This window comes from Artibeus jamaicensis, unplaced genomic scaffold, assembly GCF_021234435.1.
Source record: "Artibeus jamaicensis isolate MK-2021 breed Jamaican fruit bat unplaced genomic scaffold, CSHL_Jam_final contig_484, whole genome shotgun sequence".
Lineage (NCBI taxonomy): Eukaryota > Metazoa > Chordata > Mammalia > Chiroptera > Phyllostomidae > Artibeus > Artibeus jamaicensis.
The window spans coordinates 11,914,638-11,936,856 of NW_026521859.1; the positions used below are offsets into that span (position 1 = coordinate 11,914,638).

Below are 22,219 nucleotides of genomic sequence, written 5' to 3' on the forward strand. Positions count from 1 at the left end.
CACAAGAGTCAAGGTAGGAGTTAATTATGGACTAGGAAGAAGGCATACAGTAGGTTTCTGGAATGCCGGTGACCTGGAAAATAATCACATGAAGTGGGTTTCAGAATCACTTATCACACTGCATCTACTTGCTGTGAGTACTTTTACATAAATATTATACTTCATAATTTTTTTTAAAAAGATGTAAGATTTCAGGAAAAAATGTGAAATACAAGAGCCTCTGAGAAAGAGAATGATGATATTTTACCTGCAAGAGTATGTAGGCTCTCCTACTTTAAAAACACGGCCACAAAGATGAGAAGGTTTGTTTGCTCGTTCGAGTTTTGGAAATCCAAAGGCAGGGTCTTCACCACACAGGTACCACTCCAGAGGCCCCAACAGGACGTGCTGTGCCAGCATGTCTTCCTTCTGTGGAAAAGGGTTGGGACCCCTGCAGTAGATTTTGGGTACATAGTGAGCTAAATGCTGGTAGACTTCTCTAGTGAGGTCAGTTGATTGCAGCCATTTCTTTAAAAAAAAGGAAAAAGAAAAAGTTTTAAACAATGTCAATAAACTACCAATGTGAATAAATCTACTCTCTTTTAGGTATAAAAATAACAGTAAGAATTATAAATTATTTTGTTGACAACACTCATCACTGTATGTCTTCTTTTCAAAAAGGGTGAAATTTAGAACTTTATAAAACCCAAACTATTTTAGAACTCTACTTAAAGTTTAAGTAAAATCGAAGTGAAATGAGCCCCTCTCCTGACTCCAGAAGCAAACCGCCGCAGGCAGTACAGGAAAATGGCCACAACAAGTCATCACACAGATCGCTACTCAAGGAGCCCACCTGACTTCCCTGCTAATGCTTTGTTCAAATTTTATTTTTTCATTAAATTATTTTCAATTATAGTTGACAAACACTGTATTAGTGTCAGGTATACATCATGGTGATTAGGCATTCACATACCTTCTTAACGAAGTGATCGCCCTGATGCTCTGATTGTGATTTGGATTCACTTCGTCAGTTTGCTCATAGGGACAGCGTGCAGTGAACACAAACAGCCAATACATTTGTTACGTTTCTGATTGATTAATAAGTAAGATGATACACCATTCTCATGAATGTGAGTCCACAAGAGACTTTGTTCCATCAATATGGCTTCTTATCCTGATAAACCTCACTATAAACCCTTTCCTCTTTGCTCTCCCTGCTAAAAACAAACCAAAAAAATGGCTGCTCTTCTCTGTCCCCAAACTTTTATGTCCAACTACCTGTGATAATTATATTTAGATAGCTTTGGTCTTCCTCCCATTCCTGACAGACTCCTAAAACTCTTGAAATTTTCTGTGTTCTAAGTGGGATAAAGGTGAAAGGAGTGTCTTTTGTCATTTTTAACAATCCCCTTTGGGGAGCTGGTTGCCAGGGGAACCAACCCAGTGACTGGAAGGTTGGAATTCGCAGTCTCCAATCATGCCCACGTACCAAAGCTTCCACAAAAATCCTTAAATGTTGGGGTTCAGAGAGCTTCTGGGTTGAACACACGGAGGTGCCAGCACAGGAAGTGCTGTAGCCCTTCCCATGTACCTTGCTCTCTGCATCTCTTCTGTCTGGCAATCACTGAGTTGTATCACTTCATAATAAACCAGTAATCTAGTAAATAAACTGCTTCCCTGAGAGTTCTAGAAGATGCCCTAGCAAATGACTGAGCCTAAAGAAAAGATCATTGGCAACCCCTGATTTGCAGCCAAGTCAGACAGAACTTGTGGGTAACCTGAGGACAGCGGTAAAGGGGGCAGTCTTGTGGGACTGAGCCCTTAGTCTGTGGGATCTGATGCTATCTCTAGGTGTACAGTATCAGAATTGAATTGAATTTTAGGACACCCAGTTGGTGTCTCAGAGAATTACAGAACTGCTTGGTGTGCAGAACCCTGCCACCTGCCACCACATATACACGCCGTTGGTGGCCAGGGTATAGGTGTAAGTGTAGGGAGAGACAGAAGAGATGGAGATTTCCCTTTCAGATACCAACTCCACATGTCCAAAATTGAACTAATGATACCTCTATACCCACCCAAACCCTGCTGTTCCCCCCCATTTCCCTATTTTATTTATTTCTTTAAAATATTTTATTTATTTCTAGAGAGAGGGGAAGGGAAGGAGAAAGAGTGGGAGAGAAACATCAATGTGTGGTTGCCTCTCATGCGCCCCCTACTGGGGACCTGGCCTGCAACTCAGACAAGTGCCCTGACTGGGAATCGAACCGGAGACCCTTTGCTTCACAGGCCCGTGCTCAATCCCCTGAGCTACACCAGCCAGGGCCCACATTCCCCTATTTTAGATACCACCTCTACCCAAGTATCCAAACCAAAAAACCCTGAAAATATTGCTTCTTCCTCACTCCAACATCCAATTTAAGTCTTGTCCATTAGGCTTCTTAAATATTTGTTGAATCTGGACTTCTGGCAAAGACAGAAGCATAGGTAGATATGCTTTGCTTCCTCACAAAACCAAAAGGATAACAACCAATTTACAAACAAAAACAACCAGAACTGCCAGGAAATCAAGCTGTATGGAAGCCCAACAACCAAGGAACTGAAGAAACATTCATTCAGGCTGGCAGAAGGGGAGGAGGTGACTGGTAGCTGGGGTGGAGAGGAGGCATAGAAAGGCAGTGCTTGGCAGACCGGATGGCTCCACGTTCTCACACGAGGATAAACCGGAGGAAGTGGGGAGCAAGACAAACCAACCCAGGGTTCCAGCACAGGAAAATATAGCCTCAAAACCTTTGGCTGTAAAAACCTGTGGGGTGGTGGCAGAAGAAACTGCCAGTCTCAGGGAAGAGTTCATTGGAGGGACCCATGGGGTCCTAGAATGTACAAAAGCCTATCCACCCAGGAATCAGCACCAGGGCAGCATCTAAAGAGCACAGTTTGCTTCTTGGTTATGGGGGAAGTGACTAAGAGTGGGGCTAGAAGTGAGCAAGCCACACTGTTCCCTCTTTGACCCCTCCCCCACCCATGGCATCACAACACAGCTACCTGTGATGTCCTGCCCTGGCAAATACTTAAGGCTTCGCCCCTTAAAATGTAGTAGATGTGCCAAGACAAAGAAATGTGGCCCAAATGAAAGAATACATCAAAATTCCAGAAAAAGAACTAAGCAATGAGGAGACAACCAATCTATCAGATGCAGAGTTCAAAACACTAGTAATTGGGATGCTCACAGAAATGATTGAGCACGGATGCAAAATAAAGGAAGAAATGAAGGCTATACAAAGTGAAATAATGAAAAATATACAAGAAACCAAAAGTGAAGGGAAGGAACAAGGGGCTCAAATCAACAATTTGTAACAGAAGGAAGAAATTAACATTCAACAAGAACAAAACAAAGAAACAAGAACTCAAAAAAATGAGGAGAGGCTCAGGAACTTCTGGGACAACTTTAAACATTTCAACATCTGAATCATAGGGGTACAGATGGAGAAGAGGAAGAGCAAGAAATTGAAAACTTATCTGAATGAATAATGAAAGAAAACCTCTCCAATCTGGCAAAGGAAATAGAATTCCAGTAAGTCCATGAAGCTCAGACAGTCCCAAGGAAGGTGGACCCAAGGAAGAACACACCAAGGCACATCATAATTACATTATCCAAGATTAAAGATAAGGAGAGAATCCTAGAAGCAGCAAGAGAAAAGGAGACAGTTACCTATTAAGGAGTTCCCATAAAATTACCAGCTGATTTCTCAAAAGAAACCTTACAGGCAAGAAGGGGCTGGAAAGAAGTATTCACAGTCATGAAATCCAAAGACCTATATCCAAGATTGCTCTAATCCAGCAAAGCTATCATTTAAAATGGAAGGGCAGATAAAATGCTTTTTAGATAGGTCAAGTTAAAGGAGTTCATCATCACCAAGCCCTTATTATATGAAATGTTAATGGGATTTGACTAAGAAAAAGAAGATCAAAAGTAGGAACAGTAAAATGTCAACAAACCCACAACTATGAACTGAACCTAAATAAAAAACAAACTAAGCAACAACTCGAACAAGAACAGAATCACAGAAATGAGGATCACATGGAGGGTTATTAGTGTGGAGGGGGAGGAGGGAGAATGGTGGAAAAGGTACAGGGAATAAGCATCAATGGTAGGTACAAAATAGCAAGGGGATGTTAAGAATAGTATAGGAAATGGAAAAGCCAAAGAACTTATATATATATATGAACCCCCATGGACATGAACTAAGAGGGAGAATTCTGGAGGGAATGGGGGTACTGGGCAGAGGGGGATAAAGGGGTGAAAAAAATGGGATAACTATAATAGCATAATCAATAAAATATACTAAAAAAATATTTGTTGAATCCATCCATTTCTTTCTCTCCATCTCCACTACCTTAGTCCAAACCCTCTATTCCCATCTTTCACCAGAATTAGTGCAACCATGTCCTAACTGATGATCTCCACTTGTCTTACCCTTCTACTGTCAATTTCCCAACCTTACTTACTACCACAGCGAATCTTCCAAATGCCAATCTGTTCATGTCGTTCAGCATCCCTTTGTACTGAGAATCAAGTCAACTCCCCTGATATGACTGACAAGGTCCTTTGCCTTGTATCAATACGCTCCATCTTCTCCCCCAGACTTGTAATGGCTTTGCTCTCTCTGCTTTATCAGGGTATTATCTACTCATTTTTCAGATCTCAGTTTCACTTACTCTAAAATGTCTTCTTAGCCCATTCCTCACCTCCATCTCCCATTTCCATATCCCCCAGATCTAGAACAGAATGTGGCTCCAGTGAGCATTTAATCTGTTAATGGAGTGGAAATATATGTTTTCACTACTGTCACATTACACTAATATTGTAGAAAGATTCTCAATGTAGTTTTAATGAAAACAGACATAAAGCAGGTCCAGTCCTGCCGTCTTTAAAAACTAAACCAAATAAGCCCTAGGTAAAGCATCTTTCAAACCACCTCCTTTCTGTTCCCTATTTCCTTAAGTCTTTTCCCTGTATTCTGTCATTCACCCCTGCCTCCCCTGCCAATTCAGTCTGCATGTTTATTTGTCTTCCACACTACTGGGTGTAATTACAACTCATTCTGGCTCTAAACCAAGTAAAAATTTAAAATCAGAAAACATAACTGCCGCACTTCTACAAAAATGCAGTTCTAAGGTACAGGTCCAGTGTTTACCTATAAATTACAACCTAAATTCCAAATGCCATCCTCGTTAAAGAAGAGTTTATGTTTAAGTGATAACTAACACCAAAACAACAGTGTAAGATCTTCATTTTAACTACTGTATAATCTTCAGCCCACTTCCTTGCTTCTAAAAATAACATATGGAAAGAGATTTTAGTATTCATGAGGTGGTGTATACGAAGTCTGTCGGCAAAAAGTTCAACCAGTGTTAATATAATGAGAATAGTTTATGCAACACTGATATAACCTGGCAGCCAGAGTGAACTGGAATGTGCACGTGTGAACAATGACAACTTCACTGTCCTAGTCAGTGGGGGCGGAGGATACTGTTGAGTGAGCATGTGTATTGTGTGGCTGTCACATTCAAAATGACTGAGTGAGTTGAGCAACAAATCTCCATCAAATTTTGCATTTAGCTCAAACATTCCTCCACACAAAGTATTCAGAGATTCAGAAGACTGCAGCTATGAGCAACTAGTGACTGACAGCTTCATCATGACAACACGCCTGCTCATGCATCATGTCTTGTGCAGAGTTTTTTTTGTGAAACATCTAATCACCCAGGTGCCTCTGGCCTCCTATAGCCCAGACATTGCACCTTGTGATTTTTGGCTTTTCCCAAAACTGAAATCACCTTTGAAAGGGAAGAGATTTCAAACCATTGATGACATTCTAGAACATATGATGGGCAGCTGATGGCAATTGGGAGAACTGTATGAGGTCCCATGATACCTACTTTGAAGGGGACTGAGGGCGTCATTGTCCTATGTACTATATTTCTTGTATCTTCTTCAATAAATGTCTCTATTTTTCAAATTACATGGCTGGATACCTTCTGGACAAACTTCATATATTAACTTTCTAGTCAATTTCACATTTCAGGGAACTTTTCTTAAATGTAAAAAACTTTTTCATTAGCTAAGTGGCTGGATGGAAGCTTTATGCAAGTAGGTAAGAGACTAAATTCTTTTAAACAGCACTTCTTGGGAGACAATCCCACAGGTTTAAGGGTTCTTTCTTACTTTAGAGCAGTGACTGTAAGTCAAAATTATACACAAAGACAGTTCAGTAATTATAAAAGGACAACAAAAGGACAAAAAAATACAAGTAGTCAACAGTAAAAGGAAAAGAGTCATCAACCAAGCAAACGAGAATCTAATTCTTTGAACTAAAGAAAACACTTTTAGGGTTACATCCAAGGGTAAATGTCCAGTTTTCCACCCAAGTCAGCAAAGCCTATTTAAAATACCAATGAAGCCCTGACTGGTGTGACTCAGTGGGCTGGGTGTCACCCCACAAACTGAAGGGTTGCTGGTTCAATTCCTGTTTACGTCTCATGCCTGGGTTGTGGGATAGGTCCCTAGTTAGGGTCACGGAAGAGACAACCAATTGATGTTCCTCTCACACATCAATGTTTCTCCCTCTTTCTGCCTCCCTTCCCCTTTCTCTAAAAATATATGTTTTAAAAAATCTTTAAAACATGAATGAAGATAGAATCATATCATCCTAAGTAATTTATTGTTTATGAATAGAAAATTAAGTATTAAGAGCCAAAGAATTCAGGTGGGTACTAGAATTATTGGGGGGATCATTTCATAATTATATAATTATCTAAGCACTGTAAGATAACACTGAATGTCATCTGTAATTTAAAAAGATTATTGAGTGTCAATTGTAATTTATATTCTTAAAAAGATTTTATTTATTTTTAGAGAGGGGGAAGGGAGGGTGAGGGAGAGAAACATCAATGTGTGGTTGCTTCTCATATGTTCCCTACTGGGGACCTGGCCCGAAACCCAGTCATGTGCCCTGACTGGGAGTCGAACCAGCAACTCTTTGGTTTCCAGGCCAGCACTCGATCCACTGAGCTATAACCAGCCAGGGCTGAATGTCAATTGTAATTTAAAAAAATAAAAAAAAAAAGATTCAAAGAATTCATCTCCATAATCCTGGAAAATTATTCCTCAAGCAATTTTAATTTATAACACAGTTAAAGATTTTGTTTTAAAAGAAACTTTTGTTCTTATTTTTGTGTTCCCATTTCTCTTAACTTCACTTGCAGAATTTTAATACAAGGAAAATAAAAGATAATGCTCTTTAAAATTATTTTTTTGTAGCTTCCACAACACTGAGTGGTGAAATCTGTTCACAGGTTTCGTAAACAAAAAATTAAGAAACTAATATCAGCTTTTGGTTAAGAAAAACATCAGCCACCTTATATAAAATATGTTATTAGTAAAACAAGCATTTCATTCTAAATATAATTATAAATTATTAATAAGATATAAAAATCTGGTTCAAGAAAGGCGGACATATATTCTAAATTCAAAACCATGTAACAGTTGGCATCTCTTACAAGCATTTTAACAGCATTAAATTTAAACAATATACAGAGCAAAGTACCTTTACACGAGAATTCTATACTGGAGATATTGAATTTGTGACTTGCAACAGCATAAATTAAAAGGGAAAAGAAAGTTGTGATGAAAAAGTTAGCAGGGAGAAAAATTCTGACTGCCTTTTGGAATAATGGCTCATGTATTTCTCAAAAGAATAAAATCTATAGTTTTTCATATTCTCACTAACTTAAGCTAATTGTGTAACTGTTCAACCCGAAAAACCACTGAGATTTCTAATTTGGCTACATGTTATTCTGCCCTTATTTCAGGCACCTGTGCTGTCATGCCAATGTGCAAAACAGGATGATAAGCGCTATCTTATAAGACACTGTGGCTGTGACACCAATGTGCACAACAGAGTAATAAACGCTATCGTATGAGACGGCCTCCACAGGGAAGTAAAGAAACTGTCAACTCATTTCACTAAAGTAAACACATGATGACAATGTTTCCAGGAGCTTTCCTTTTTTGAACGTTAAATTTAAGCCATGGGAATAGAGAACAAGGACAACAAGCACAAAAATGAAAGATTCCCTAGAGGTTGGCTTTTATTACATTATCTAATTATTATTCTACACCAAATTAAAATTCCATCCTTTAACTCCATTTGATTTTGCTTTCGAACCTGGATAACCAATATGTAAATTAACTGTAAAATAACAATTGCTAGTGCTGAACTGGAGTTTGAGACTATATTATTATAAAGAAATATTTAAGCAAATCATGAGTCCTAAAAATGAAGTAAAAAAGCATTCACAAATCAAAAAAATGTCAAACTCAATAATAAAAGACAAAAAATCCAATTTCAAAATTGGCAAAAGGTAAGAATTTAAACTTCCAAGAAGATATCCAAATAGCCAAAACAGTCATAAAAAGACGTCAATATCGTGAGTTACAGGGAAACACAGATCAAAAGTACAATCAGATGCCACTTCACACCCAACAGAATGGCTGTAAGAAAAGGACAGTAACAATGCTGACAAGGATCTGGAGAATTCCACACCCCTCATACTGTGTTGGTGGTAATGTAGTAAAATGACATAGCCACTTTGGAAAACAGGAAGCCTAAGAGAAATAAAAACATATGTTCCCACAAAAAAATGATACACAAACATTCACGATAGCATGACTCAATATCCCCAAAGTAGAAATAACCCAATTGTCCATCAGCTGATGAGTGGATAAATAAAATATGGTATATGCGTACAATGGAATATTACTTTGCAATAAAAAGGAATGAAGTATTGATAAATACTAAAATATGACTCCAGAGTTTGGGAGTTTAGGTGAAAATACTGACTGCTAAATGAGTATTGGATTTCTTTTGGGGTTGATGAAAATCTCCTCAAATTGACTGTGGTGATGGCCGCACAACTCTGTGACCACAGCAAAAACCACTGCACTGTGGATCTGAATTATATATAAAGCTGTTAAAAATTTTAAAGCAAAAAGTAATCAAGACATAAAACTTCTATAATGATTATGTATTTCTTTCATACTTGGCAAAAAATAATATACATACTTCTTCAATCATGATCGTCCTTTGGAACACATTATAATCAAATCTGTGGAGCCTGCAACATAGACTCAAAACATGCTGGGAAAACCATGCTTGTGGAATCAATTCTACCAAGAAAAAGAGAAGACCGAGAAGGGAGGGCCTCTCTGATATCCTAAACTTAAAGGTACTGAAGACAGGGCTTACATGCTTTTATTTGTGAGGCATACTAGTTAGGATAAATGGGATCACAGACAGTGCTTCTCCCTTACAGTATTAATAGACGAGAAGCCGTGTGTAAATAAAGTATGGGAAAGATGACACCGGTGTTTATTAAGTAATTTTACATGGATGTGTTCCCAACAAGCTACAGTATCAGAGTCTAAAGGCTGTGTGACAGTTGCTTTCTTTACTTGTTTACTCTCTCTAAAATACTTCTAACCTCAGAAAACTTTATTAGTTCATTTTAATTTGCGATAAAGAAATGTACTAGAGATGAAGCTAAAAGAATAGTTTTAAGTGTTATGATGTTTTAACTTCACAGGCCATAAATCTCTCACTTTTTAAATATTAGTTGCATTTTCTTTAAGGAATTTGTTGGACTTCAGGCTAAACATTTTTTTCATCTTATTGTTCAGAAAGCCATTGAAAGTAAACAGAGCAAAAGTGAACTGTAGCTCAGACTGTGATCTACACATACTCCAATCAAGTTCAGATTAATACATTTTGACTGAATTTCCCCCTTTATATCCCCTGCTGCATTTGCTTGAGAATTCCACTGAACAGAACTAGGAACACGGATTTCTGGTACCAGTTTTATAACTAGTTTTCTTAGGAACCTCAAGTTGAAGCTCTAAACTACTTGGTAGTATGCACTTTTAGGACTGGGAAAATAGAGTGCATAACCTGTAGTACTGGGGCCAACACACACAAAATTTGGTGGGGGTAAAAGAAGTATCTGCTTTGAGGTAGATAACGGATTAGTTACCAATATGGACAATAAGATGACATAAATATAGAAAATCATGAATACCATTGAACTGTATTTTAACTTAATATTTTTCTTTTCAAAATATTTTTGATAAATGGAAGGCCAATGGGGGCTGAAAATCCTTGGGTGGTTGTCATGTTAAGCAGAAAGTACGTGAAAACCGACCTAAAAAAGTCGTATTTTTTAAAAGCAAAGACATCATTCATCAATGTGTTTCTTTAAAACATTTCACCTCTACTCCTGTCATTTATTCCATCCACTGACTTTAGTGTCCTTATTAATTTATCCAAAGTAACTTCTCACTGACCAACAGCCTCACAGTACCCCGCTAAAATTTTGTGCGTAACATTCAGGTTACTGACCTGTGATCAAAGATCACTCCCTTCCTAGTAGCTTTCTGAATTGAAGGCCTTAGCCCTGGCTGGTACAGCTCAGTGGATTGAGCGCCCACCTGCAAACCAAAGGATCGCCAGTTGGATTCCCAGTCAGGGCACATGCCTGGGTTTCCAGCCAGGTCCCCAGTAGGGGGCGTGTGAGAGGCAACCAAGCATTGATGTTTCCTCCCTTCTCTTCTCTAAAAGTAAATAAAATCTTAAAAAAAATAACTTGAAGGCCTTAGAGGAAGGCCTGAGTTGTTTTGGTCCATTCATAATCATTAGGAACAATCTGTTCTAATAGGTGTTCCCTGTCTTTGAAGAAAGAAGCCATGAGTTTATTATCTTACAATTTTGTTACTTCACAAGAATACTCATTACAGTTTCAGTACAATATGGTGTTTCAATGGTTTAAGTTCGGGGGATAACTGCCCCCATTATGCAGTGACCAAATGTAACTTGAACTTGTTTGTTGAAATCTGCTCTCAACGTTATATAATATCTGTTCCCCCAACTACCCCAACTCCTAGAAAAAAATTTTTGTAATTGCCCAGCCTCCATTACTACTTTCTCACGCATTGTAAACGTGTCGAAACACTACTTTCCATACATTCATCAACATTGTTGACTGATCAGGTATAAAAACACACTGAAGAGGGGAAAGAGGAAGAACATTATCTTTTACATCCTTTGGGGTTCAGGACAGCGCCAGAAACAAGGTAGGGGCTCAGTTAAAACGGTGGCATTTTTCGGTGGAGGAGCCAGTGCTCTGCTCATCTCAGGAAAAGCAATCAGGAAGAGAAAGTAGGGCGATGTTACCCAAAACACCAGGAAGAATCTTTCTCCCGCCCCTTGCAAGACCTGGCATAAAGTGCAAAGGCCCTTCTGTTGGAGACTTAATGGGAGTATGGGAGAAAGGGATAATAAAAAAAGAGCTACTGGTTTTCCTGGGCAGGAAGGGGATGTAAAGGTGGCTGGCGCACCGAGCAGCTCTGTGGCTGTCATGAAGATAAAGAGGGAAGGAAGGGGGCAGGACCCCTGGCCTCTACGGGCCGCTCCCACTGTGGGAAGCCGGGGATACCGGCGCGGTGGTTACCCCAAGTCAGGGTCAGGAAGCTCCGGGATTTCCAGGAATCAGGGGCCCCCACGGGGCTCGGCCTTCGAGGACCGGATGTCTCCGCTCGGGTCGCGGCACTCACCCCTGCTGTCTCCTCAGCCGAACATTCCAGCAAACTCTGGTCGATGGCCGGCACCTCCGGCTCCAGCTCCGACGCCATCTTCCCTCGTCCTCCTCCCCAGTGCTGACTCTGCTACCGCCGCCACAAGGGCCGCGACCTCGCCACAGCCCCAGTGGCCCAGATCGCCACCTCTTCCCCGGCAGTCTGTCCAGAGCCGTCCAGTTGGCGGTGGATGTACAAGACGGAAAGTAGCGCGAGGTGAGCAAGACAGGAGGGATGTCGGTCTCCTGCACTTCTTCCTAGTCTCAGCGTCCAACAGTCCAATCTGCCTTGTCCCTGCTCCGGGAAAGGACACACAACACCCAGGCCAGACACTCTCTCTCAACTGTGTCCCACACCAGGAAAGGGGCAACAACACCCAAGAGAGGAAGTAAAGCTTTCTGGGAACTGTAGTCATCCTCCGCACGGCCGAGAAGAACTTGTCCTTATAGGGTAGCCCAGGGGTATTGTGGGAATTGTAGTGCATCTTCTAACCACAGAGCCCGCAAATGGCAGATGAGTGGGCGGACCTTTTCTGCACTAGTAGAATTATGGGAAAAGAATCTGGGAAAGAAGAGCCCATCTGGGAAGAGGCGGAAGAGCAAGATATTGTGGGAACTGTAGTTTTATTCCCCCAATCCTGTTTGTTCATTTTTGTGTGGCCAGATTGTAAAACTTCCTGACACGTGGTACACATTCAAGTACTTTTCAAAGCCTCGCATATGGTAGGCACGCAAATACTTGTTGAATGAATCAATGATTAGTTCTATTCCTACAGTTTTACAATCCTGCCTTTATCATCCCCTCATCCTTTAGAGGAGTAATGGAAGTGAACATTACCCAGAGTTTTGAAGGTTTGACAGCGTGTTTATATGCTATAAAAGAAAAACATTTCCAAGCTAGTTATAAGCATCTATCAAAGTTTATTACATGTATTGCGGCAAAGGAAAAGGAGTCTAGCAAGCCAATTCTAAGACTTACTCCTTTTCCTTTTTTTTTTGCTTTTTTAAAAAATATATTTTATTGATTATGCTACTACAGTTGTCCCATTCCCCCCTTCACTTCCCTTCACCTTGCATACCCTCCCCACCCACATTCCCCCCCACCTTTAGTTCATGTCCCTGGGTCATACATATAAGTTTTTTGGCTTCTACATTTCCTATATTATTTTTACCCTCCCCTGTCTATTTTCTACCTATTATTTATGGTATTTATTCTCTGTACCTTTTCCCTCTCTCTTCCCCTCCCACTTCCCTGTTGATACCATCCATGTGATCTCTATTTTTGTGGCTGTGTTCCTTTTCTAGTTGTTTGCTTGGTTTTTATTTTTGTCTTAGGTGTGGTTGTTAATAATTGTGACTTTGCTGTCATTCATATTTTTTTATCTTCTTTTCTTATATAAATCGCTTTAACATTTCATATAATAAGGGCTTGGTGATGATGAACTCCTTTAACTTCACCTTATTTGAGAAGCACTTTATCTGTCTTTCTATTCTAAATGAAAGCTTTGCTGCATAGAGCAATCTTGGATGTAGGCCTTTGGATTTCGTGACTTTGAATACTTCTTTCCAGCCCCTTCTTGCCTGTAAGGTCTCTTTTGAGAAATCCGCTGACAGTCTTATGCACACTCCTTTGTAGGTGACTGTCCCCTTATCTCTTGCTGCTTCTAGGATTCTCTCCTTCATTTTAATCTTGGCTAATGTAACGATGATGTGCCTTGGTGTGTTCCTTCTTGGGTCCAACTTCTTTGGCACTCTCTGTGCTTCCTGGACTTCCTGGAAGTCTATTTCCTTTGCCAGATTGGGGAAGTTCTCCTTTATTATTTGTTCAAATAAGTGTTCCACTCGTGGCTGTTCCTCTTCCCCTTCTGGTACCCCTATAATTCATATGTTGGAACGTTTAAAGATGTCCTGGAGGTTCCTAAGCCTCTCCTCATTTTTTTTGAATTCTTGTTTCTTCATCCTTTTCTAGTTGGTTGTTTCTTTCTTCCTCCTGCTCCAAATGGTTGATTTAAGTCCCAGTTTCCTTCCCATCACTATTACTTCCCTGTACATTTTCCTTTATTTCACTTAGCGTAGCCTTCCTTTTTTCATCTAATTTGTGAACAAATTCAAACAGTTCTGTGAGCATCCTGATCACCAGTGTTTTGAACTGTGCATCTGATAGGTTGGCTACCTCTTCATCGGTTAGTTGTATTTTTTTTTCTGGAGCTTTGATCTATTCTTTTGTTTGGAACTGTTTTTTTTTTGTCTTGACATGCCTGTTATGTACCGAGGGGTGGAGCTTTAGGGAGGGGCAGTTGTGACACTGTATGTGGGGCAGGTGTCCGAGAGGGAACAATGGTGCTTGCTCTGCTCTCTGCTGGATTTCAGTCACTTATCCCACTTCCCACAGGCAAATTGGGCCCTTCTGCTGCTTATTCCAGGGTGGGTAGGTTTGTGTACATTGTAGGACCGTGTGGGTCTCTCCGACAAACTCTCCAGTGAGGCTGGGAGTTTGTCTTGGCACCTCAACACCCACAGGTGTTTTCAATCAGTGATTTGAGGCTATATATCACCTCACTGGGACTCTGGGTTGTGTAGGCTGTCCCGCTCCCCAGTTGTTTCTCCCGGTTTATCTGTGCAAGAATGTGGGACTACCCATTCCACAAGCCACCACCTCGCCATGTCTGCCTGCTGCTGCTTTGCCACAAGTTCTCTCTGTCCAGCTGCCCATCTCCGCCCCTCCTACTGGTCTGGATGCATGTGTTTTCTTTAACTCCTTGGTTGTTGGACTTCCATACAGTTTGATTTTCTGTCAGTTCTGGTTGTTTTTGTTTTCAGATTGTTGTTGTTCTTTTTTTGGTTGTGCAAGGAGGCAGAGTGTGTCTATCTACACCACCATCTTGGCCAGAAGTCCTCAAAGATTTACTCTGGATGAGGGCATTTTACAAATAGATAATTGTTAGATACAAAATAAAATTATATTTGGTTAGCAATAATTAGGCACTTGACTGACAGAATGAATGGGTTCCTTAAAACAAGTCTTCAACTTTCTTTGAGTTTATCAGGAAGTTACTTACACATTTTATCAGGCATGCTAATTTATTCTCAGGAGATTATAAATTACATTAAGGAAAAAGAAAGAGGTTCTGACCAAGTCCAGAATTGGAACATGTTTTTGTTGTCGTTGTCATTGTTGGTGTTAACAATAGTATCACATTAATGAAGTTTTTTAAGGAGATAAAGATCACCCATAAATTCATAGTCCAAATAACATTCATTATCACTCTTAAAAATAAGTAATATAGATTTAAGATTAGAAATTCAAACTCATTAGGAATATTTTTAAAGAAAAAATAAAAACTACCCCTCCTACCCCAAATTCCTCCCTGCAAAGAAGATAACTTTTAATATTTTCTTATGATTCTACTGAGCAAAATGTATACATACATTTGCACAGATATCTGTAATGAGGTATGTTAAAATGATCTTCTTCTTCCTTCTAAGTGTGTTACTTCCTTCTTCACCCAACTTCCTTGCACTGATTGACATCCTGAAGGAAAAGTGGGATTGCTACAACCCAGAAGCAAAGACAATAAATACCCCTCGAGGTGTCCTAACAGAATTTAAGGCAGTAAAATAGACTGCAAAAAATTCTCTACTCTTAACATAATTATTTTCTTCCTTCTATTACTTTTAGATTAATTTTAGTGTTATCTTTCTAAATTCTCCAGTTCAGTGTTTGCTACTAATTTTTTTTCCAGTGGGTACATCTAAAGCAGTGGTTCTCAAACTTGAGCATGCATCAGAATCACTGGGAGGTGATGATAAGATACAGATTTCTGGCCCTCACCTTCAGAATTTCTTATTCAGGTTTTGGGTGGAGACTTAAAATTTGCATTTTACCAAGTTCCTGGGTCATTCTCTTAGCCTGGAACCAACTTTGAGAATCACAGATTTATTAAAATAATACATTTTCATTATAAACTGCTTTAACCACATTCTATAAATTTTGGTATATGGTGTTTTCATTATTATTCATTTCTAAATATTTTCTCATTTATGATTTCTTCTTTGGCATATGTAGTATGTTTTAGATATGTATGGCATTATTATCTTTTGTAACTGATTTTTCATTGTATCATATTGTGGGGAGGAAACACAGTCTGTACAATATGGATTATTTGATATGTGATGACATTTGCTCTGTGGAGTACAGTACATAGTAAAGTAACTCTTCAAAGACATTATTTCTTCAAATGTTACGTTTCTCATATTCTCTCTATTTCCTCCTTCTTGAACTTCTGTTTCATTTCTTTTTTATTCATTATGACTTTTAACCTTTTTCATTTTTCCATACTTTTAGCTATCCAAGATGCATTGTAGATATATCTTCTAGTGTGTAGATTGTATTTTTAGCTGTGTGTACTCTGATATTGAACTATCTATTGAGTTTTTATTTTCAATGACTTCATTTCTCATTTTTAGAAGTTATATTCATATTCTTTTCAAACATTCCTGTTCTTGTTAATAATGTCTCATTATTTATTTATGGTTCTAAATCTTTGTTTTACATCTTTAATAATTTTAAATATGTTTTTCCAGTAGTGTTTATTATATTGTACTTTTAGAAATCATCTTGGAAATCTAATTGTACTTTTTATGTGTGTGCTAATCCTCATTTAAATGATTGTTTCCTTTATGCTTTCTAATTAAGAATTTTGAGAATTAGCTGCAGGAATCTTGAGAGGCCTGTGTTAAGAGCATGTACCTTCAAAGCAGTTTTCCATATGTGTCTGCAAGGCCAGGCATTCTAGGAACATCACATATGCATACATCATATGTCAGCTTTTTGGCTTGGGGGTTTCCTAATACTGTTACTTCAATTCTGTAGCATTGTCTCTGTATACATTCTTTTTTAAAAAATTATATTGTATTGTTTATGTTAATACAGTTATCCCAATATCCTCCTCCTCCACACACCCCTCACCCAACTTCCTCAGGCAATTTTGACTCCACTGTCCACACCCATGGGTCATGCATATATGTTCTTCTGTTACTCTACACCCTATGCTGTACCTTACATCCCCATGACTCTTCTGTAACTACCTCTTTGTGCTTAATCCCTTCACCTTTCTTTGCCCTCCCCTCAACTCCCTTCTATCTGGTAACCATCAAAATGTTTGCTATATCTATGATTCTGTTTCTGTTCTGCTTGTTTGTTTATTTTGTTTCTTAGATTCAATTGTTGATAGATATGCATTTACTGCTATTTTATAGTTCATACCTTCGATCTTCTTGTTCTTAAAGAAGACCCTTTAACATTTCACATAAGTGATTTGATGGTGATGAATTACTTTAGGTTTTTCTTGTCTGGGAAGCTTTTTATATGTCCTTTAATTCTAAATGATAGCTATCTTGGGTAGAGTAATTTTGGCTATAGGTTCTTGCTTTTCATCATTTTGAATATTTCTTGCCAATCTCTTCTAGCCTGTAAAGTTTATTTTGAGAAATCAGCTGACAATCTTATGGGAACTCCCTTGTAGGTATCTGGCTGCTTTTCTTTTGCTGCTTTTAATATTCTCTCTTTGTATTTAACTTTTGGCATTTCAATTATGTGTTTTGGTGTGGGCCTCTTTGGGTTCATATTGTTTGGGACTCTGTGCTTCTTAGACTTTTGTATCTATTACTTTCATGAAATTAGGGAAGTTTTCTTTCATTATTTTTTTGAAATAGCTTTACAATTTCTTGCTCTCTCTCTCTCTCTCTCTCTCTTGTCTTTCTGGCACCCCCATGTTGAGAATCTTACTATGCTCGAAGTTGTCCTAAAGGCTCCTTACACTGTGCTCATTTGGGGGGATTCTTTTTTCTTCTTGTTGTTCTGATTGGGTGTTTTTTGCTTCCTTACGTTCCCAATCACTGAAATGATTCTTGGCTTCATCCACTCTACTATTGATTCCCTGTAAATTGTTGTTCATTTCAATTAGTGTATCCTTCATTTCTCACTGGACTTTTTTCTTATGCTATTGAGATTCTTCCTAAGTTCACTGAGTATCCTTATAACCAGTGTTTTGAACTCTACATCTAGTAGGTTGCTTGACTCCATTTTTTTTTTTTAGCTCTATTTCTGGGGTTTTGATCTGTTCTTTCATTTGGGCCATGTTTGTCTCCTTGTTAGGCAGCCTTCCTGTGTTTGTCTATGCATTAGGTAGAGCCGCTCTAACCCCCTGTCTTGGTAGTGTGGCCTAATGTAGTAGGTGTCCTGTAGGATCCAATGGCATAGCCTCCTGCATAAATTCTTAAGGAAGAGTTCTTTTTCCTACTCAGAGTGAAGAGTAAAAGCATTTTTTCCCTTTTCCTCTGCTGGTCAGTAACTTTTGCTGTAGTCTATTTTTTAAAATGGTGTTATGTTCCTTTGAAAGCCTAGATTTATGTGGGGATCTCAGTTCAATTCATGTTTCTAGGACTTAAGGTCTTATCGTATGTTCCCATGTGGGCGTTAAAACCAAAGCTCCAAATTTCAGTCAAGGTGGCATATTGAATACCTCATGACAGTAAAGGGGGAAAAAAGAAAGACTCAGAGTGGGAATGACACCACCAAAATTTTGGAAAAGGTGGAGAATAAATGAATGAGAGGTAACTTACTCAGCAATCAGAGAATGAACACGCACCAGCAGTGGAACAACCCAGAATCAAGCTGATTCATATACCTAAGTCTGAAAACTTAGGTATTTGAAGCACTACGTTACTGTGAAAGTGGGTGAAATGATGCTAAAAATAAGAGTATTGTTTGAAAGTCTGTATAGCAAGATGTTAGATTATTCCATCTCCTACCCTCAAAGAGACTGGAGCTATATCCTCTAGAGAGACTGTACCTGGGTGTCTTTGGACTGGGAGACACCAGGTACAACTAAGGACTGGAATGGTATACTAAATACTAGGGCATTAATCCAAAGTTTGAATACTGAAGAGATTCATGCCAGTACATTACCCCCTGTCCTCTGAGAACACCAGGGGCTGCTCATACCTCCCAGGCAGAGTTTGAAAGAGTCTTCTCTGTAGGGAATGATTAACCCCAAAGAAAGAAAATCTATCAAAGGGGTGGAACCCTATATTAGACTGCTTGGGTTGCTATAACAGAATACCACAGGCTGGGTGGCTTAAATAACAGAAATTTATTTTCTCACTGTTCTGGAATCTGGAAGTCCAAGATCAAAGTGCCAGTAGTGTTGACTTCAGGTGAAGCCTCTCTCCTGGGCTTGCAGATGGCTACCTTCTCTCTGTGTCCTTTCATGGCCTTTCTGTGTGTATATGTGTGTGTGTGTGTGTGTGTGTGTGTGTAGAGAAAGAGATATCTGAAGTCTCTCCCTCTTCTTATAGCGACACAAATCCTATTGGATTAGGGCCCCACTCTTATGATCTCATTTAACCTTAATTACTTCCTTAATGACCTTATCTCTAACTATTGTCACATTGGGGGTTAAGGCTTTAATTTATGAATTTGGGGAAGAAGAAAACAGTTTAGTCCATAACAACCCCCAACAAAATGCTACAGTCAGGTCACATCATCCGTGCACAAAGAACTTCCAGTCATCTTTTTAGTGACCCATTCTTAACTATGAGCAGACAAGCAATTGTGTACAGATATTTAAACAAAGTCTATAAAAGAGAGACTAAAAAATATGAAAAAGAAGGAAAGAGAAGCAAGTCAGAGAGTTGAAAAGAACTTTTTAAAATGTCACTGGGGACTTCCAGCCAAGATTAAGGCATAGGTGGAAACATTGTGCCTCCTCACAAAACCAAGTTTAAAGACAACAAAGTTTTAGTAACAAAAACGCAACTAAAACACAGAAAATTGAACTGTATGGAAATTCGACAACGATCCATTCAGCCAGACCAGTAAGAGGGGCAGAGTCAGCAGGAAAAAGCGGCCTGAATGACCCAGGCATGCAGATGGTGGTGGCAGATTCCAGGTGTGGGGTGGCAACGGGCAGACCTAGTGAGGGTGCAAGGCAGCTGGCTGACTTCGGTCACACATTCACACACAGATAAACCAAGCAAAGGAGTGAGCAGTGAGACAGACTGTGCAGGCTAGGGCCCCAACAATGGGAGTTAAAGCCTAAAAGCACCGATTGGAAAAACTTTCCAGGTCAGGGTGTCGGGAGAGGCTCCCAGGCTCACAGAGGGTTCGTTGGAGAGACCCACAGGGTCCGGGAGGGTACACAAGCCCACACACCCGGGAACCAGCACCAGAAAGGCCCAGTTTGCTTGCGGGAAGCAGCAGAGGGGACCACAATCCGAGAGAGCAGAACAAATGCCATTGCCCCTCTCTGACCCTGCCCCCACATACAGGGTAACAACCCAGCAACTGGGTCACCCTGCCATGGTGAGCACCTAAGGCTCTGCCCCTCATACATAACAAGCCCCAACAAACCAAACATTTGGCGTTTAACAAGCGCCAACAAACCAGAACATTATGACTCAAGAAGAACAGATCAAAGCCCCAGAGCTAATACTTCTAAGTGACCAAGAGATAGCCAACCTATCAGACGTGCAGTTCAAAACACTGGTGATCACAATGCTCACAGAACTGGTTGATTTTAGTCACAAATTAGAGGAACAAATGAAGGCTAAACTAAGTGAAATGAAGAGAAATGCACAGGAAACCAAAAGTGATGGAAAGGAAACTGGGACTCAAATCAATGGAGTGTACCAGAAGGAAGAAAAAAATGACCAACCAGAAACGAATGAAGAAACAAGAATTCAAAAAAAGGAGGAGAGGCTTAGGAACCTCCAGGACATCTTTAAACGTTCCAACATCCGAATTATAGGGGTACCAGAAGGGGAAGAGGAACAGCCACAAGTGGAAAACTTATTTGAACAAATAATAAAGGAGAACTTCCCCAATCTGGAAAAGGAAATAGACTTCCAGGAAATCCAGGAAGCACAGAGAGTTCCAAAGAAGTTGGACTCAAGAAGGAACACACCAAGGCCCATCATCATTATATTAGCCAAGATTAAAATGAAGGAGAGAATCCTAGAAGCAGCAAGAGATAAGGGGACAGTCACCTACAAAGGAGTGTGCATAAGACTGCCAGCGGATTTCTCAAAAGAGACCTTACAGGCAAGAGGGGGCTGGAAAGAAATATTCCAAGTCATGAAAAGCAAGGACCTTCATCCAAGATTGCTCTATCCAGCAAAGCTTTCATTTAGAATAGAAGGGCAGATAAAGTGCTTCTCAGATAAGGTCAAGTTCAAGGAGTTCATCATCACCAAGCCCTTATTATATGAAATGTTAAAGGGACTTACCTAAGAAAAAGAAGATAAAAAATATGAACAGTGAAAGGACAGCAAACTCACAGTTATTAAGAACCACACCTAGAACAAAAGCAAACTAAGAGGACAGCAAGATCAGGAGTAGAACCACAGAAATGGAGATCACATGGAAGGTTAACAACAGGGGAGTGGGAAGAGGAGAGAGGGGGAGAAGGTACAGAGAATAAGTAGCATAGACAGTAGGTAGAAAATAGATAGGGGGGAGGGCAAGAATAGTATGGGAAATATAGAATCTAAAGAACTTGTGACACATGGACATAAACTAAAGGGGGGGAATGGTGGGGGGTGTGTGCAGGGTGGAGGGGAATGAAGGGGGGAAATGGGACAACTGTAATGGCATAATCAATAAAATATATTTAAAAAAATAAAAAATAAAATGTCACTGGAATTCTTGAGACTAAGAAGATTTTTACATTCATGAAAGAAGAACAGAAGGCTGGCAAAGAAACATCCAGGAACACACACAAAAAAAAATGCTCTTAGATATTTAAAGTGCAAAACCTCTGAATAATAGGAGTACTAAAAGAGAGCATATCATCATCAATAAAAATGGATGAGTACAAATTACAAAGGAAAATTTTCAAGACAATTTCCAAGATCTGAAAGACATAAGAGTCAAGACTGAAGTAGAACATCTATTTACTAGAACAATTGATTTAAATATAGTGACATTGTGGCAATCATTGGGAACCTTTAGAACACCAGAAACAAAGAGAATCCTACAAACTTCCAGAAAGAGAAAACACAAAGGTTCCAGAATCAGAATGGTGCTGGACATGTCAACCTTTAAAATATGCATTCTAGATCATATTTATCATGTTTTCATTCAAAATGTTTAGGTACTGGTATTGGGAGAGGTGGTGATTTAGGTAATAAATTTTGTCATATTTCCAAAATAGCTAAACTGTGAATTTAGTATAGGCATGGACCCTGTTTTTATGTACATTTTCATGTTCTTAGAAGAGTGCCTGAAGCACATGAGGTGCTCAATAAATATTTATTAAATGAGTAAATAAACTAGAAATCCATATTAGTTTATAACCTAATGATGCTTAATCATTTTTATGGCTGCATAGTATTAATATTATAAATTCATCATAATGTATTTAACCTTATTGATGAACTCATTGGATCTTTCCAGTGTTTTCTGTGATTAAAATAATACTGAATGAAATACCTTATTCATACAGATGGGCAAATTCTTTTCAAGTGTAGCCAGAGGATAAATTCCTACAAG

The 22,219-nt window shown here is 39.3% G+C and overlaps 1 protein-coding gene across 4 annotated transcripts in view; it reads right to left on the minus strand.

Annotated features, from left to right (window-relative positions):
- Positions 1-12,065, minus strand: part of UBR2 (ubiquitin protein ligase E3 component n-recognin 2) — a 102,288-nt gene extending 90,223 nt beyond the window's left edge. For 3 of the 4 annotated variants that reach the window (XM_037154721.2, XM_037154708.2, XM_037154717.2), the window contains exons 1-2: positions 11,648-12,062; positions 248-507 (exon numbers count right to left, since the gene is read on the minus strand). In XM_037154721.2, the coding sequence (XP_037010616.1) occupies positions 248-507; positions 11,648-11,725 (338 nt within the window). In that variant the 5' untranslated portion in view covers positions 11,726-12,062. Of the gene's footprint in view, positions 1-247; positions 508-11,647 lie in introns of all 4 variants that reach the window. The other variant, XM_053668356.1, reaches the window with a different exon arrangement.
- Positions 12,066-22,219: the final 10,154 nt, after the last annotated feature.